Below are 16,676 nucleotides of genomic sequence, written 5' to 3'. Positions count from 1 at the left end.
GTCATTTTGGCTCAGCCATTTAAGTTTCCTTTGTTTGTTGTCATTTTTTGCATTATGTTAAGGATTATTCTAGGTTTCCTACATTATTCTGTCCAGTGTTGTGTTTTAGATTTCCCCCTGTGTTGTTGCCTTCTGTGTCTCCCCTTGGTTGTCTGCGTTTATATGGCTGTGTGAGTTCTTGTGCCGTCTTGTTTTCCCCAGCCTGTCATGTCTGCCTCTCTCCCTCTCCAGTCTACGTCTCTGTGTACTTCCTGTTTTATTTTGATAGTCTCCGTCTGTGTCCGTCATGTTGTGTTGCTCTTCCTCTGTCTCATTATTATCATTATTCGTGTTGGCTGTGTTCCCTGTGTGCTCCTACGGTCCTCGTTAGTTTTCTGTGTATTTATGTCAGAGTCTCCCTCAGTTCCATGTCGCCTCGTCTCTCATGTTTGTGTGGAATTCTCTGTGTGTTTCTCGAGTGTTTAGCTAACTAGTTTTTCCCAGTTTAGTTTTGTATTGTTTGTTTCCCCTTCTGTAAATAAAGCCGTTTTTGAGTCACGTCCCATTTCTGTGAGTCTGCTTCTGGGTCCTCTCCTGCCTGCACACAGCCGTTTTCATGACAATTTTGCTTTGGGATCAAAGCAGACAGGAGACCTAGCTAAATGTGCAGGTGCCAGTAGATAGCTACTCAGTAGAAATTCCCACACTTATCTTCAGGCTTGGCCTTCATTTTTAACCCAGCTGTGCACCTGCAAATTGAATATGAATATGCCTCCAAAACCACCCCTATTTCACCCATAACCAACTTAAGAGTGTTGATAGTTTAAGGTTTCTGATTTGCTAACTTATTTAGGACAGGGGTGGAGCAAAAATTAGAGCCTATTTGAAACAATTTATAAAGAGATCAAATTAATATTGAGCAGAACTGAGTTCAGCTTGTTGGTTACAGCCGTCGCAGTAGTACCAGTGTCTCATGTTGCCTTGTAGGGAAATGAATGAAATTAATTTAGGCTTTCTCCAGACACTCATAAGATTGGCTTTTACTCTCCATTTTTTCTTTATTATTTTGTTTTTGTTATGTCTCTCCATCCCTGGAGGTTTTCAAATGGAAATATAGTAAATGTAAGGCACCCAGAGACAGCTTGAAAAGAAATGTGTGGGCTATGAGAAAAAAATTGCAGTCTTATGACTGAACCCCAGAAATCAACTGAAAGTGTAGTAAATATATGAGAACAGCTTCTCACGTCTCAGCAGTCAGGCATTAAACTATGACTGAGGGAAGTTTGGATTGCTATCACAACACTTTTAACCCATCTGCTATTTTCCATTGTAGACCCGAGAATCTGCACCCTGACACCAAACGGCCACCTGGAGCTGGGTGCCCTGTCAGCACCCAGGGGATCCTACTCCTCCTCGGAGAGGCGGAGCTTCACCATGGAGTCTAGAAAGAGCAGCGTTATGAGCCTGGGCAAGAGCAGCCTGGAGAGACGCTCCCTCTCCCTGGTACTTTATCACACTGTCATACCACAGACGGTCGTGCGCACACGTAAACACAACTTCTCAGCCCATTCACAACAAATCATGTGTACTTTATGGTTTACGTTGCCTCCGAGCACTTTTCAACCATTCCTGTTATGACTCTATGAGCTGTTTGCAGCTTTATACAATGACAAATATGTTTTCCTCTTTAGCAGAACCCCTTGGTTTCAAGTTTATATTTAGCGTCGACGATGTCTGTTTACAGATTTTAAACTGGTCCAAAATATGCAATCCATCACAGTGAATGTGTAATTCAATTCATTTGAAATGTATTTCATTATGTCAGGTTATGGACACAGATGCTTGTAATATATGTTAAAATACTGACTATAATATAATATTATATAATATAATAATACTGAGATGTCTCGGTTCACCCTGTATAATAACTGTATTCTGGATGTACCTTATTTCCTCCTTAACAGGTGAACCAGTGTGAATGAAACTTTGTATGACCGTCATCATTCATTCAGCGATTAATAGCATTTACATGTTTTTAAAAAGATTATTACAAATTCCACTTCCCTTCATTTTCATAGATCTAATGTTCAGTATTTCATTACCATGTACTAGTGATGTTAGGCTCTCTGTTTGCATTTCACATGTCATGTTTAACATGAATCACCCATCTGTAAGTATGATGCACATGTTAACTCTCCACTCGCCGCTAATAAAAAACTGGGTTGGTTATGTAAGTTAATAAAATTAACCATTACAATTAAAAACTTTTCTGAGCCTTAGGAAACCAAATTAATTTTAATTAAAAAAATCACATCTACCAAAACTTCTACTATCAATCATGTCAAAATGTGTACTTTATGAAGCAGAAAAAATAATCCTGCAGCAAAAGACAGTATTGTTGATATTATTGCATTTATTATGACTAACTGATGTCATCCAAGTGTGCCCATAAACGTCAAAGAATAGATTCGATTTAAACATGGGCAAACCCACCTCTTTAAGGAGATCATCCCTTGAGCGTGGATGCTATTTTTAGACTGATCTCAAAGTCCTTTTCTGAGCAGTTCAAGGATCAAGGATAATTGATCTTAATTAACCCTGAGGGGCAATTTTTTGTACGGTCAGCAGAAACCACAAAAGCATCAAGCAAACAATAAAAACATAATAATTGTACCACTAAGAACACCCTAAATAAAAAGTCCAGAATAAAGTAGCACCATTAAAAACAATTATTTATTTAAAAGAATAACGGCAGCTGAGCCAAATGAGACTAACTTGAACTACTTGGATGAGGGTTGGCTGGGAGTGACTGGGCCTTCAAAGTCCTAACCTTACACAAGAGAGGAAGGTCACTCAGGGTCACATCCTCCAGTCCATTCTTGGTTTTGAGGTTTAGTGACTTGTACCGCCTGACCAACCAGAATCTAAAAAATGAGAATAAAACAAACTCAGAGGTTCTGCCGACATAACAACCACGAAGCTTGCAAGAAAAGTACATGTGTTGGTCAGCTTTTCTTTAGACAGCATCCACCTGAAGCTCAAAAGGTGGAAAGGTGTTTACACTGCTGTACAAATGCCATCTCTTTAGTTTTTGATGCATTCGTGTCCAAGAAGGACAGCTTACCCACTCTGTGAAATCCCCCACTGCAGGGTCATCACTACTCCGAACAGACGCAGTGCCTGTTTTAAGATAAGATAAGATAAGATAACCTTTATTAGTCCCACACATGGGAAATTTGTTTTGTCACAGCAGGAAGTGGACAGTGCAAAAGTTATATAGCAAAATTAGAATACAATAAGAATAGAATAGAATAGAAATAAGAATACTGTACACAACTGTAAAGAATAGAATAAAATAAAATAAAATACTATATACAGTAGAATAAATAGAATAAAATATACAATAGGATAAAAATAGAATGCAAATGCTTTATACAACTGAGTAAAAAATACAACTTTTTCAGAAAAAGAGTATTGCACTTAGTGTTATTGCACATGTGTGTTAGATCAGTTGAAGTCTTTGTTGTGGAGTCTGACAGCAGTGGGGAGGAAAGACCTGCGGTATCTCTCCGTCCCACACCGTGGGTGCCGCAGTCTCCCACTGAAGGAGCTGCTCAGTGCTGTCACAGTCTCATGCATGGGGTGGGAGATGTTGTCCAGCAGTGATGACAGCTTAGCCGCCATTCTCCTGTCACTCACCACCTCCACTGGGTCCAGAGGGCATCCTGGAACAGAGCTGGCCCTCCAGATCAGCCTGTTCAGTCTCTTCCTGTCCCCAGCAGAGATGCTGCCGCCCCAGCAGACCACACCATAAAAGATGGCTGAGGCCACCACAGAGTCATAGAAGGTCTTCAGGAGTGGGCCCTCCACTCCAAACGACCTGAGTCTCTGCAGCAGGTACAGTCTGCTCTGCCCTTTCCTGTAGAGGGCGTCTGAGTTATGAGTCCAGTCCAGTTTGTTGTTCAGATGAACACCAAGGTACCTGTAGCTGTCCACAGCCTCAATGTCCATACCTTGGATGTTCAGTGGTTGCAGTGGAGGATGCTTATGCCTGCGGAAGTCTACCACCAGCTCCTTGGTTTTACTGGCGTTGATCTGGAGGTAGTTCAGCTGGCACCAGTCCACAAAGTCCTGAGTCAGTCCTCTGTACTCCTTGTCGTCCCCATCAGTGATGAGGCCGACTATTGCAGAGTCATCAGAGAACTTCTGCAGGAAGCACTGGGTGGAGTTGTGGGAGAAGTCTGCAGTGTAGATGGTGAAGAGGAACGGAGCCAGAACCGTTCCCTGTGGGGCCCCCGTACTGCAGACGACCCTGTCCGACACACAGCCCTGAGTCCTCACATACTGTGGTCGGTCGGTGAAGTAGTGTCTGCAAACTTAACAATGTGGCCCACCGTGTATTGGATTTGACCTCTTTTGGTGAAGAGCAAGAAAATAAAAAGAGGTAAAAGAACTCTAGTGTGTCAAAATAGCGACTTTTCAACTTTAATTTCATTTCTGGAAGTTGAAAGGATGTAAATCTGGCCACATGATGAACGATGTCAGTGTGCTGTTAGCAGGGGGCACACGCCATAGCTGGGCTCATTTTTTGCCAAATGTTCATCCTCAAATGACTGAGCACAACAGGAGACTCAGCACGGAGTGCTTAAATGTTGAAAAGGTATTAGAAACAATAACCTTTCTAACAGGTCACAGTTAGGGCTGGATCAGGTGACCCTTAGTCGTGCTGCTTCCCATGATTACACTGAGCATTTCCTTTCTTTTGCAGCACTAGTTTTGTCCTGTTTATTTTTCATGGTGTCTCTATGTTCCCTTTTTGTTTCTTCTCATCCCTTTCCCCCTCACCACCCGAGCAGCCTCAGGAGAGACAATATAAAGTGCCTCGAGACAACCGCTGCTGTGAATTGGCTCTATATCGATAAAATTGAACTGAATTGAAATGAATTGAATTCACTGTGCACAACCCCTTGAAAGTCAATAAACCAGTGTGCATGCTCCTGCTTGCACTCTTGACCTGATGTATCTGAAGCACCAATAATAATAGCATCCATGCTGCAAGCAGACTTTATGACCACACCTCATGCAGTAGGCACATTTGTGCAAATATTATTATATGGCATCTTAGAATTATATTTCATAGCACTCTTTTGCTACTTATTTATGGGTGACATAGAAAAAAGCTCGCAATTATTGCTAATAAATGACAATTTATTTGCACCATACAGTAAACATTCAGTAATATATATAGTATACATAAATCCACAGCAGGAATTCCAATATTGTTGTGTCCACTGAACCAGAACTGAAGAAAAACTGAAACAGTTCTACAAGGGCTGGCTCGGCATACAGTTGCCATGGCAACTTCTATTAATTGACTGTTCCCTTCTTCTGTTCATCCGCAGAGAAACTGTGGGAGAAAGAAGGGGAAAAAAGGCGACAGGGAGAAGTAGAGGGGAGGAAAAAAGACGGAACAGAGAGAGAGATGGTGATGGAGACAAACAGGAAGGATGATTCAGTAATAAAAAAAAAAGAGGGCAGTGAAAACATGTGAGATGAAAGTCTGTGGTTTAGCAACCGCAGAGGTTACGATGTTAAACACGGTGGGTGTGCGAGATCCACTCCACTGTGAAGTCTCCTCCTCTTCTCTCAGAGCACGCCAGGTTTATTGATATCAGTAGGCACCGGTTACATCACTCAACTAATAAGCGTTCGAGAGAGCTGTGTATAAATTTTGTGTTTTTGGTTGAAGTTTTGTGAGGAACCACTTTTTATCTATTTTTTTCCCCCATGAAATTACACTTAGACTATGAGATGACGTGTTTGTCGGCTGTGATGGAAATTCATCACTCTAACTTTGCTTGTTGTTTAACTGTGCAATAGATGTGTGTAATCTAATGTGTGTAATATAAATGTATTGTTCATGTGGTTATTTGTTTGCTTTGATGACAACTATGTATAGCCAGTGACCTTTAGATCAGATATACATCGCAGAAAGTTGTAGCTGCTACAACATGCTTGCAAGTGAAGGCAGCAGCTGTTGTCTGTCACTCGCTGTTCCTCTTGGGCGATCTGCAGTGCAGCTCTGTGTGGACTCAAGTGTTACTTAACATTTAGCTTTCATGCTTCGCTACAGTTTATTTAGAGGACGATGCATAGATTCTCTGGCTCGGGTTTTGATTGGCAACATGTACATTTCTGAGGGTAAAACATATAATTAGAACCGACAGGCTCAGAGGATTAGACATGCGGAAACAAAAAAAACTGTTGGTGTGGTGGAACTGGCACTCTGGGGTTTGTATATTAAAGTAGATGACAACCTGCAGTGCACTGCAATCCTATTTTGAAAATGCCCAATTTATACTTCGTTTGTTCAGCTGTTTTATATTTGTTGTTTAATTGGTGGATAATTGACATACACTAGCAGCCGCACTCTTGTTTCCGTTCCGTTTTCCTTTTAACCAGTGTTTTAGTGACATTAGTCTCTCGCTGGAATACTGTAAGTGCCGAAAAAGTCATTGCAGAAAAAAGATCTATCACTCCAGAGGTGATACAATCATCCATTGAATTAAAAATACGAAATTCTAGGAGTGAATAATTTTTTTAGGACTTAGTTTTTATTTGTCATTGCTAATTTTGGGTGTTTGGGTCTTTGATACCTCACTGAGAGACATTCAATGGATCCGAAACTTCTCTGAACTGCTGCGTTTCTGTTCTAGCGCCACGGTCGCAGTTCCAACTACCACAACTGGGGGCGTCCGTTCCCTCTGCAGTCTGGATGGAGTCGCAGGTACACAGTTAAATTCAACTGCAACCACTGATTCCAGCTGTTGCCTTAATGAACTTCCAGAACCATTAAGCCGTAATTACCTCCTTGGAAACATCAGACCTTTGATGTTATTTTATTTTCCTATTAGCTTCGAGTCTGAATGCTTAGCACATAAAACAGTATTGATCGCCTTCTGTTGATACAGTTCTACTGACATTTTACAAACCGTTCATGAATATGTATGACCTTTTAATTGTACCTTTAATCACTTGTGCTCTGCAGGTCTAGCTCAAACAGCCTAGGTCGAAGGAGCTATGGGTTCAGCGGATTACCTCCAGTGGGAGGGAGCCTCCGCTTGCACAGCACCCGCTCGCCCCACTCCTACACCTATGCACCAGAGCAGGAGTCCCTTCTTTCCCACCCAGCCCACTCCCATCATCCTCTGCCCCCTCATCATCCACCTCCACCCCCATTTTTCCTCTCCAGGCATTTTGCCGCAAGGAGAGATCGGCGGGCTCTTTCCCTCGAACTCCCTGAATTGTTTCGGGGAGTGGGACAGCCACCAGGCCTTCCTCCCATCCACCCAGACGCTGGCAAAAGGAGTGGGTCTGGAGCAGGGGGCTCCATTACAGGAGGGTCTGTGGCCGGCAGTGGTTTAGGAGTGGATCACCGGGACTGTAATGGCAAGGCACCAGGTCCCCACACTCAGCTTATGGTTGAGGTTTTCCCTCAAGTCAATGCACGCAAGGACAGAACAGACCTTGATGAAGAAACAGACTATGTAAGTGGTTTACTACCAGCTCTCTGAAGCGCAGTGGTTCATTTACTGTGATCGATTTTCAATGATAAGCAGCAGGTCCTTGTTATAGCTGTATTGATAAACAGAAATAACCAAAGAAACTTCCTTAATTCTTCTTTATCTCAATATTACTCAGAAATCCAGGCATTAGGGAAGATGTATGTTTGTTGGTGCAAGAAAGATCTAGCTAAATAGCAAACTGTAGACTGTAATGATATGAGGTATAGTTACTTGAGAGTGACTATAGTAACTTTTTTCCAACTTCTGTTGTGCTCCAGTATTCATAGCATTGTCATGTTAGTGGATGGGTCAAGTTCAGAAACCTTAGCAACAGCAGTTCATGGTGCTGAACCCATCATTAGCAGTTTAACCATCTAACTTCAACGTTTGCTGCATAGTTTACACAAACTTTAAGCTAATACGGTGCCACTATATTTTGGTAATACTATAGGTGGTGCAGAAGGTGTCAGGTATTCGATATATAGCAGAGATGAGAAACGAAGGAGACGAGTGTGTGTTTGTTGTTGTTGTTTCTGCAGTGAAATAAGAGAGGGCCTTTGGGGCTTTGCTCAGTGATGCTGCTTGTGGTCGATAAATAGAGATTCTTTATATAAATAGAGGTTTTCCCAAAATGCCCTGATTATACTGAAAACCAAAACAAGACATAAATCATCATTATTTTAGGAATTGGTGCAGGAATTTGTGGCAGCAGTGACTTTGCACTTACTGTTACTTTGTCTACATACACACTCAAGCCATCTCGGAGAATAGTAATTCATGTATTCTACCTTGGTTGATATTCTTGATAGAATAAGGCATATATTCTGACCAGAAAAGTATCAGTATTCTAATAGTATAGAGAAATCAATGCTAATTCTTCTTCTGTATTTTCCCTCCTCTCCAATCAAGAGTTTGTGCTTCCGTATCCAGAAGATGATGGAGGTGTATAAGCCAGACTGGTGTGAAACCAGAGAGGAGTGGTCAGTCTACATGTTCTCCCCTCAGAATAAGTGAGTGCAACACAGATTTAGGTGCAAATTCAAATCTAATGACAGGGTTGTTTGCATGTGCTGCCAAACCAGTGTCAGTCACGCACATCCAACACTGTCCTGATGACGTGTTTTTTTCAGTTTTTTATATTTAAACTGAGAAAAGAAATCTCCCAGAATGAACTTCTTTAAATGACTGTATAATTCAAAACATTCTGTATGTGGGCTTTGAAATGTACAACAAATGCAACCTTTTAGCGAGAGGCATACAAAGAGACAAGCATGTCTCTTAATGTGCCAATACTTGTAATTGTTTGCTCCGGCAAAGTGGTTTTACCAAGGCTCTATGGAGACAAAGAGGGTGTGGGAAAAAAGGCTCATCAAGCAAGACCAATGGCCCTGAAAAATAAACGTCTGCGAATGTTTTCAGCTCTAGCTGGATAATGTGGAAGAGCAACAAGATGCATAGCCAGACTGTTGTTTCCACAGAGAAAACTCCTGGTTTCTGGTTTCACAAATAGCTTGTTAAAGTGATGTCGCTGCGTTATTCTCCTCCTAAAGCATTTTTTTTTTCTGAAGACAGAGCGGTAGTCTGTGCTGTGTTTTCCGTCAGAATTCAATTCATTGCCGGTAGAAACTTCCCTGAAAGCAACATGAAAGAAAAATCACTCAGTCTTCCACTCGCTCACTCACTCGATTCCCTGCGTGCTGATAGCCACTTAAGGGAAGCCGGGCCCCAGGGCTGTGTTTTGGCATCCTGGCAGGTGCCATCTGTCAAGCAAAGACTATGTATGTGTATGTGTGTGAGGATGGCGTCAGACCGTATCGCCGGTAAAGTCTTGTTGCTTGGTTGTACATGTGTTTGGATGACTTTGCATATGTCCATGTGGGAGCGTGTAAGCGTGTGTATGTGTGTGAGTGCATATGTGCTGTAAAGATCATTTGTGTTCACTCTAACAAGCAATAGAGGCAAACATACTAAAGGAGAAAGAAACCAACATTAAAAGTTGTGTCTCAGGTAGGGTAAGTGCTTACGCCAACACAGCCGCTGGTGATGATCAATATCGGGGGGACAGAGTTGCCAGATTTGAATCAATAGATAAAGAGACAGAGTTGCCAGGTCTTGAGGAAAAGCATTCAGATTAGCACATCGATCTCCTCGCCAAGAGAGCGAGTGCCGCAGTAGGTGTATTCAGTTCCCATCAGAGCATGCAGATGAAGTGAGATTGGGTGTGTGAGGGCTTCACTCTGGACCTGCATGTTTTCTTTACTGGTTCTATAGCTGACAGTTTGACAACCCGGCACCCTTTCTGTACCCTTTTTGTCATGCAAACACTTGTCAAACAAATGTGCAAGTTCCCTGAATACTGGTCAGGCTATTTAAACAACTGCTAGGACTCAAGATACTGAAGATATAACAAGGAAAAAGTAACCAAGTGAACTAGTGCTAAATAACTACTATAAATTCTGGTAACTCCTGGTATTTTCTCCCAGATCATGAGGCCAAACATTTTTTTTACTTTGTTCTTTATTCGAGTTTCATTCACGCTAATATATATACATAAAAAATAACCTACACTGGTTAATAAGATCCTTAGTAGTTGGAAGGAACTTTGCAGCTTTATATGAGGGTTAAGATGTTGACCAATGAAAAAAAAAAAAAAACATGATTTCAATGTGATGAAATTGTGTCATCGATGAGTCCTCTTGTTAGATTTGCATCACACAAAATACTGCAAAAAGATAAAATTATGTTTTTTTTCACTCATAAAATAATTTCCTTTGGGATTTCTTATATATGGCATATGTTAACCAAGGAACACAAACTACTGGAGAAAATCTGTTATCTTTTCCCGTTTGCATATCTTCTATGTTCTGTCATGTCACTCTTGCTTTCCTTTTGTTAGGTTCAGACTGCTCTGCCAATCTATTATTGCCCATAAACTCTTTGACTACGTGGTGCTGGCCTTCATATTCCTCAATTGCATCACCGTGGCTCTGGAGAGGCCAAAGATTCTTCAAGGTAGCCTGGTAAGAGGAATTCATGGTGGATATTTCAAAATACTACTATTTAACATGTACTAAACAGAGCAAGAATCATGCTGTGTATGTGTGTGTCTGTAGATTTATATGTACATGTGGTTGTTTCATGTTAATGGAGAGAGATAGATCAACCAAAAATGCAGAAAAAGATACATTACATAGAAATTCTAAAACGATTTGCATGTTATTGAGTGAAATAAGTATTTGATCCCCAAGCAAAACATGCCTTGTGCTTGATGGAGTGACCCTTGTTAGCAAGCACGGCAGCAACACATTTCTTGTAGTTGGTCACCAGATTTGCACGCATCTCAGGATGGCCCACTCCTCTTTACACAACTCTCTAAATCATTTAGGTTTTTGACCTTAACGTGCTGCTTCTTTGTTGCTGGGGTGGTATGTTTTAGGTCATGCTGGAAGACCTATCTTTAATGTTGTGGCTGAGAGCAGGCAGTTCTCATCCAGGATTTTATGGCACTTGGACCCTCAGTGCAGTGATGTCATTTTGTACCCTTATCAGAAAAACAGCCCCAAAGCATAATGATTCCTCCTCCGTGCTTCACCATAGGGATGTATAACCTTATGAATGTGGGGCTTTTTATCATTTTTTTTGGTGATATTCTGTCTCTCTTCATTGAAATGAAACTGTCATAAAAATTGGAGACTGCTCGCTTACAAAGAGCAAATGAACATACAAATAAAGCAGGGGAATTGTTACCATCCAGGTAAAAATACCTTTCACTCCTTCGTTGACAACAAGCAGTTATTTAAATAAAGAAAAATCAGTATCAGAATCCCACTTACTTTAAGTTCTTACTGCATTCTGGCCTCAAGCCACTTTCCTATAATTAAGCAAAACCAAATTATTGAACAGTGAGCCCTTTGCAAGGAAAGTGATCAAGAGAAATTAAAGCATTCGAATTAAAGCACAGCAACTCTTACTCGTTTGGCATTTCATTTTGATGGAATTTTAACAAAACCCTGACTAATGCGATCAGTGACAAACACTGATTCACTCGTGTCCTTCTTAAAAGCTTCACACTCAAGCCAAAGTCATCATTTCTGAAACGGCTTTTTCTGGCTTTAATCTGCCACCTCTGCTTTGTCTCTGTTAATCATTCTCTTCTTTTCTAATAAATCAAACAGTTTTTCCTTGATTTTTTGTGCCCCTTTTGTTACAGGAAAGACTGTTTCTTACCATTTCCAACTACATATTTACTGCCATCTTTGTTGGGGAGATGACTCTCAAGGTAAAATCCCTTTTGCTCTTTTTTCTTGCTCTTTTATGCCTTCCTTACATATCTCGCTTTCCTTCTTTGACATCCTATCCAGTCTCTCCTCTTTTTTTTCAGTCCATCTCTATTATTCTGCTTTTCTTTTCCTCTTCCTGAAATCTTCTCGTCTCCTTTCTCACCAAAATCATTCGTCTTACATCTCATTTCCATGCTACTGTCCACCTTGTATTCTTTTTTAAAACATCTGTCTCACTCCTGTGGATTCTTTCTTCTACTGTTGTCTTAAAAAATCAATCTTTTCCTTCCTTTCTTTTTTCACTGCGTCCTTATCTCGTTTCTACCTTACCTCTTTCTGCAACCTACGTATTAATCAGTTGCACATGCCCCATTAGCGATGCACAGCCAGATAATGAAGTTAATTAGAAGGCTATCACTCTTAAGCTATCCTTTAGCTGCTCCTGGCCTTCCAATCAACAAGTGCACATACGTATTATCTTTTTAATCCACTGATCTGCTGTCCAGAAGACTTGGCATCATCCATTATTGAGGCCCATGTGTCTTCAGGCCTTTTCCGCAATGGTAAAAATCCTGTAGTGATTTATTTATTACCAGGGATAATGAGGGCATGTACAGCACAATGATATGGAGATCATCTCATTGCTGTAGCAGTGCAGAGTTCACATGTGCACATTTATGCAGCTGCCCCAGATTGAGCTGCACTGACTGTTATGTATCGTACATCTTTATGTTTTTTTCTTTCTTTTTTTTAACTTCCATTCCTTCGTTCAAATCTCCAGTCTTCAGTTTCTTTATCTTCTGTGTGACATTCATTTGATTAATTTCAAATTCAGGGCCTTCCTTTGTAATTTAATTAGTGGAGCTTTATTTTTGTCTTTCCATGTGCTGCTTCTTTGCACTCTCAAATGTGTTATGAGCTTGCTCATTTTCCTTTTCCAAATACTTTGAAATACTAATGAAGACAGCTGCTGTTCTGGCAGCATGTGAAATCTTCACGTTGCACATGTCGCCAGAACAGCCTCGCTGCACCTTGGAACACCATTTTTCCCAAACAGATCTTCCATCTTTTAGTGTTTTGATGATGGAGAGGCGAGTGTTGCCTTTCACAGATAGCATATGTGTTTAACAGTGTTTACACTAGATAGCACAAGGACACAAGACAAGTTTGGCTTTATTTTGCATTTGGATTTTCAAAAGGATGGATGGATAGATAGATTGTATTTATACAGCGCCAAATCACAACAACAGCTGCCTCAAGACACTTTATATTGTAAGGTAGACCTACAATAATACATACAGAGAAAAACCCAACAATCATATGACCCCCTATGAGCAAGCACTTTGGCGACAGTGGGAAGGAAAAACTCCCTTTTAACAGGAAGAAACCTGCAGCAGAACCAGGCTCAGGGAGGGGCGGGGCCATCTGCTGCGACCGGTTGGGGTGAGAGAAGGAAGACAGGATAAAGACATGCTGTGGAAGAGAGACAGAGGTTAATAACAGATATGATTCAGTGCAGAGAGGTCTGTTAACACAGTGGTCCCCAACCTTTTTTGCACCATGGACCGGTTTATGTCCAACAATATTTTCACAAACCGGCCATTAAGGTTTTGCAGATAAATACAACAAAATAAGTACCGGTACCGAAAAAAGAAGATTTATTCATAACACATGGAAAAGACCCAGGCAAACAGAGTTAACGATAAAAACAATTAAAAAAATAACTCTAAAAAACGGGAAAAAAACCAGCAAAAACATACATTTCACACCCGAGCCTCAACTCTCCCGGTACCAAAGACTCACGGACCAGGATTGCTGTATTAGCACATCGTGAGTGAGAAAGGTGACTGAAGAAGAAATACTCAGTACTCAGGTTTGACTGTTAGCGTTTGTCTTTTGCCCTTTGGATTGTCATAAATCAGGGAACTAGTCTCTGAAGATCACATAACATTATTGTTCTGCTGTATTTGTTGGATACATAAGATTTCTTCTAGATGTAGTTTGTATTCCTTAATGTATTTGTAACAGTGTTTTTTCAATCTGAGCACATAGTTTACATTAAGAAAATGAAAGTGAGAAGAACAACACGCATAAACACTTTTCCTCATTGTCTTGGCGCATGGCCATTCATAACAGCTATGAACTCCAGCGTCACCATATTGAGCAAACCTATGTTTACTTATCTCAACAGACAAACCTGCCCTTTATAGACTTATTTATTCAGTTGAATTCTCATAAAGTGCAAACACTGTTTATTCTTTTGTCGCTCTGGTTAAACTGTTTGTTCCTGCCAGCGTTGGATGGGTGACGTCTCACTTTATGGAAATCTTTGGGGAAGGTCTTCACCTCTGTCTTCTTTCCTCTTTTGACAGTTTTTTTCTGTCTTTGCATTTCCGCTTATGCTTAGAGGAGAAAAAAAAAGATTTCCCGCAGTGCTGTTTGCTTTCTCTTTTTATAATTATTTGAGCAAAACGTCACATTACACTGTCTTGTCCTTATTCTGTCTCACCCTCCCTTCATCTTTTCTCCATTTCTCTTTCCCACCCCTCCTGTTGCTGTCTAATCTGTTGTTTCAGTCTGGTCAGTCTGATCTCTCTCAGTGGAGCTCTAATTAAGCAACCACACTAATTATAGTTTCTTTTTCTAAACACGCCCTATCACACACGCGACCCGCTCTCATCTCCTGTCCGCACGCATACTCACACACTTGCGCACAACCCATACATGAGTAGTAGCAATCAGTGTTACCTGCACACGGCGAGCCTGACCTTGAACATCAGACTCTGATTAGAAACAGGGGGTACATCTGTTATCTTTCGCCCTCCCGTTCCTCTCCCTGTCTCTCGTACACACACACACACACACACACACACACACACACACACACACAGAGGACTGTGTTTTCATTACTCCAGGAAGGATTTGTGACACTGACATCGTTTTTTTTTTTTAAACCTTACCTTTAATCTAAATTCTGCTTACATAACTAATCTCTTCTTTAACCCTAAACACAGTGTAAAAATCAGCTGTAATTCTGTATACTACTATTGGACTGATTTATTTTTATATATTTAATTTAAAGTCACTGTGTTTTTGTTTTGTTTTTTTCATTGCAACGATTCATATTTCTTACAGTTTCCCCTTTTGATTGATTTTTCTTTTTTTTTCTTTTATTTACTGTTTGCTTCTCCCAGCACATCCAGCTCTGGGGCCATCATGAACTGAACAGCATCAAGCTTTAAGCTGATGCTACACTTGCAAATACATTAGCTTTTTTTTTTTCTTTCAGAGCCGCTTCGTAATACTTTCTTAGCAGCTCACTAACAAAGGCTGAAAGAAACTCTGTCAAAACAGGCAGACTTCTTAGCTCTAAGTAGCATTACTCAGCAAGTTTTTCTGAGCTATATCCTGACATAAGACTCTCCATATGTCTCTATTTCGAGTGTAGGCACAATGAATGCCATTTACTAAAGTGCTCTCCAGAATCTTCGCAGCATTTGCTTGTCAGAACTCCTTCCATTAGGACTCTTAAGTTGTTCTTCTTTTTGGTAGCAGCAGACTAATGTTAGCGCCAAACATCCTTCAGTTTGAAAGGTGGACTGAGACATGCACAGCCAGGAAAGATTAAAGGCAATTTCAAGTTCATTTCAACTTGCTATTTTTCCCATTAATGTAGCAATTATTGTGTTCCTGTGGGTCTTTGCACTCTACACCCCCATTACTGAAAATTCAGAGAAACGAGGAGTTGCACAAAACAGCATGTGAGCGTTCTGTATCAGGGGACCTGAGTACTATTTCCCCCCCAAAAATGTTTGTCTTAATAATAAATAAATAAAGCTTCAGAAAAACTGGAAATAAGTAATTTAACATGTTAATGTGTGCTGGCACATGACTTCAGTTTGAAGGGCCAAAGCAGGAAAAGTATTTCTAAAAGAAGACTGTATTCAGTGGGATGGCTCTGGGGAACTCCTCATTGTTTCACGTACACTTGTGGAAAGCCTAAGAGAGCGCGAGAACAGAGCAGGCAGCAGTGTCTCTGATTTTGTCAAACACTCCATTAGAGGAGGAGCTGGTTTGCAGTGTGGGAAGGCTAAAGTGTGAAATAGTGTACTGAAACTATGCCCAGCTCATCATTATGGTTAAAGTATTTTGTGTTTTTACTGTGGCTCAAATCCAAGTTTGCTCTAAATAGAATTATTAAGGCCATGACAGGCTAATACAGCTGTTAGATCCCAGTTACCCCAGTACTGAAACTCCAGACCGGCTCTCTGTTTAAAGGGTTTCTGATTCTGTGAGTGTCGGCACAGAAAATGTGCACGGGGGGCTTCATGGCCCGGGTTTCTGTGTGTGAGCATCTCCTGTAGGTGTAATCAGAGCTTCCTTTTTAAACAATCCATTTAAAAAACGCTGTAGCAACAATTACAACGTTTTCAGCTAAATCAAATTTCAATTGGAATTTGAATGTAATTAAAAAGTGAATTTACTGTAAAGCTGTCAGCTGGATAACAGCTGTGAGAGGAGACAAGTATAGACAATAGACCTACTATCATTTTTATTATAGTATTTAATCTGCTTAATGGCAGGTCCACAGCACTCCAGTAGTCCCACGGGGACCTCAGCGTTGCTGGCTGCTATTAATACTGTAACAGTTGTTTTGTAATTGTCAAAGCATTAACATAGACCGAGCACAGAGGACATGACCAACTTGTTGCATATCTCATCTGTGTTAATGCCCAAAATATATACTCACAGTCATGATTTACACCACGTTAGCTGAAGGATAGGCTTCCTATATTTTTATTTAGTGTGTTTCTTGTTTTGGTTTGTCATTTGACTTTTTGTAATGGTGATT

The 16,676-nt window shown here is 40.7% G+C and overlaps 1 protein-coding gene across 1 annotated transcript in view; it reads left to right on the top strand.

The window, feature by feature from the left end:
• Positions 1–16,676, top strand: part of LOC116317348 (voltage-dependent T-type calcium channel subunit alpha-1I-like) — a 186,518-nt gene that overhangs the window by 121,204 nt on the left and 48,638 nt on the right. Inside the window, exons 16-21 of the mRNA XM_039613171.1 lie at positions 1,313–1,482; positions 6,696–6,766; positions 7,028–7,526; positions 8,454–8,554; positions 10,441–10,564; positions 11,755–11,823. Of these exons, the coding sequence (XP_039469105.1) occupies positions 1,313–1,482; positions 6,696–6,766; positions 7,028–7,526; positions 8,454–8,554; positions 10,441–10,564; positions 11,755–11,823 (1,034 nt within the window). The remainder of the gene's footprint in view (positions 1–1,312; positions 1,483–6,695; positions 6,767–7,027; positions 7,527–8,453; positions 8,555–10,440; positions 10,565–11,754; positions 11,824–16,676) is intronic.

Source organism: Oreochromis aureus, linkage group 6, assembly GCF_013358895.1.
Source record: "Oreochromis aureus strain Israel breed Guangdong linkage group 6, ZZ_aureus, whole genome shotgun sequence".
In the NCBI taxonomy this organism is placed as follows: Eukaryota; Metazoa; Chordata; class Actinopteri; order Cichliformes; family Cichlidae; genus Oreochromis; species Oreochromis aureus.
Note: the sequence above shows the minus strand (reverse complement) of the source record. Positions and strands in the feature narration are given on the sequence as shown.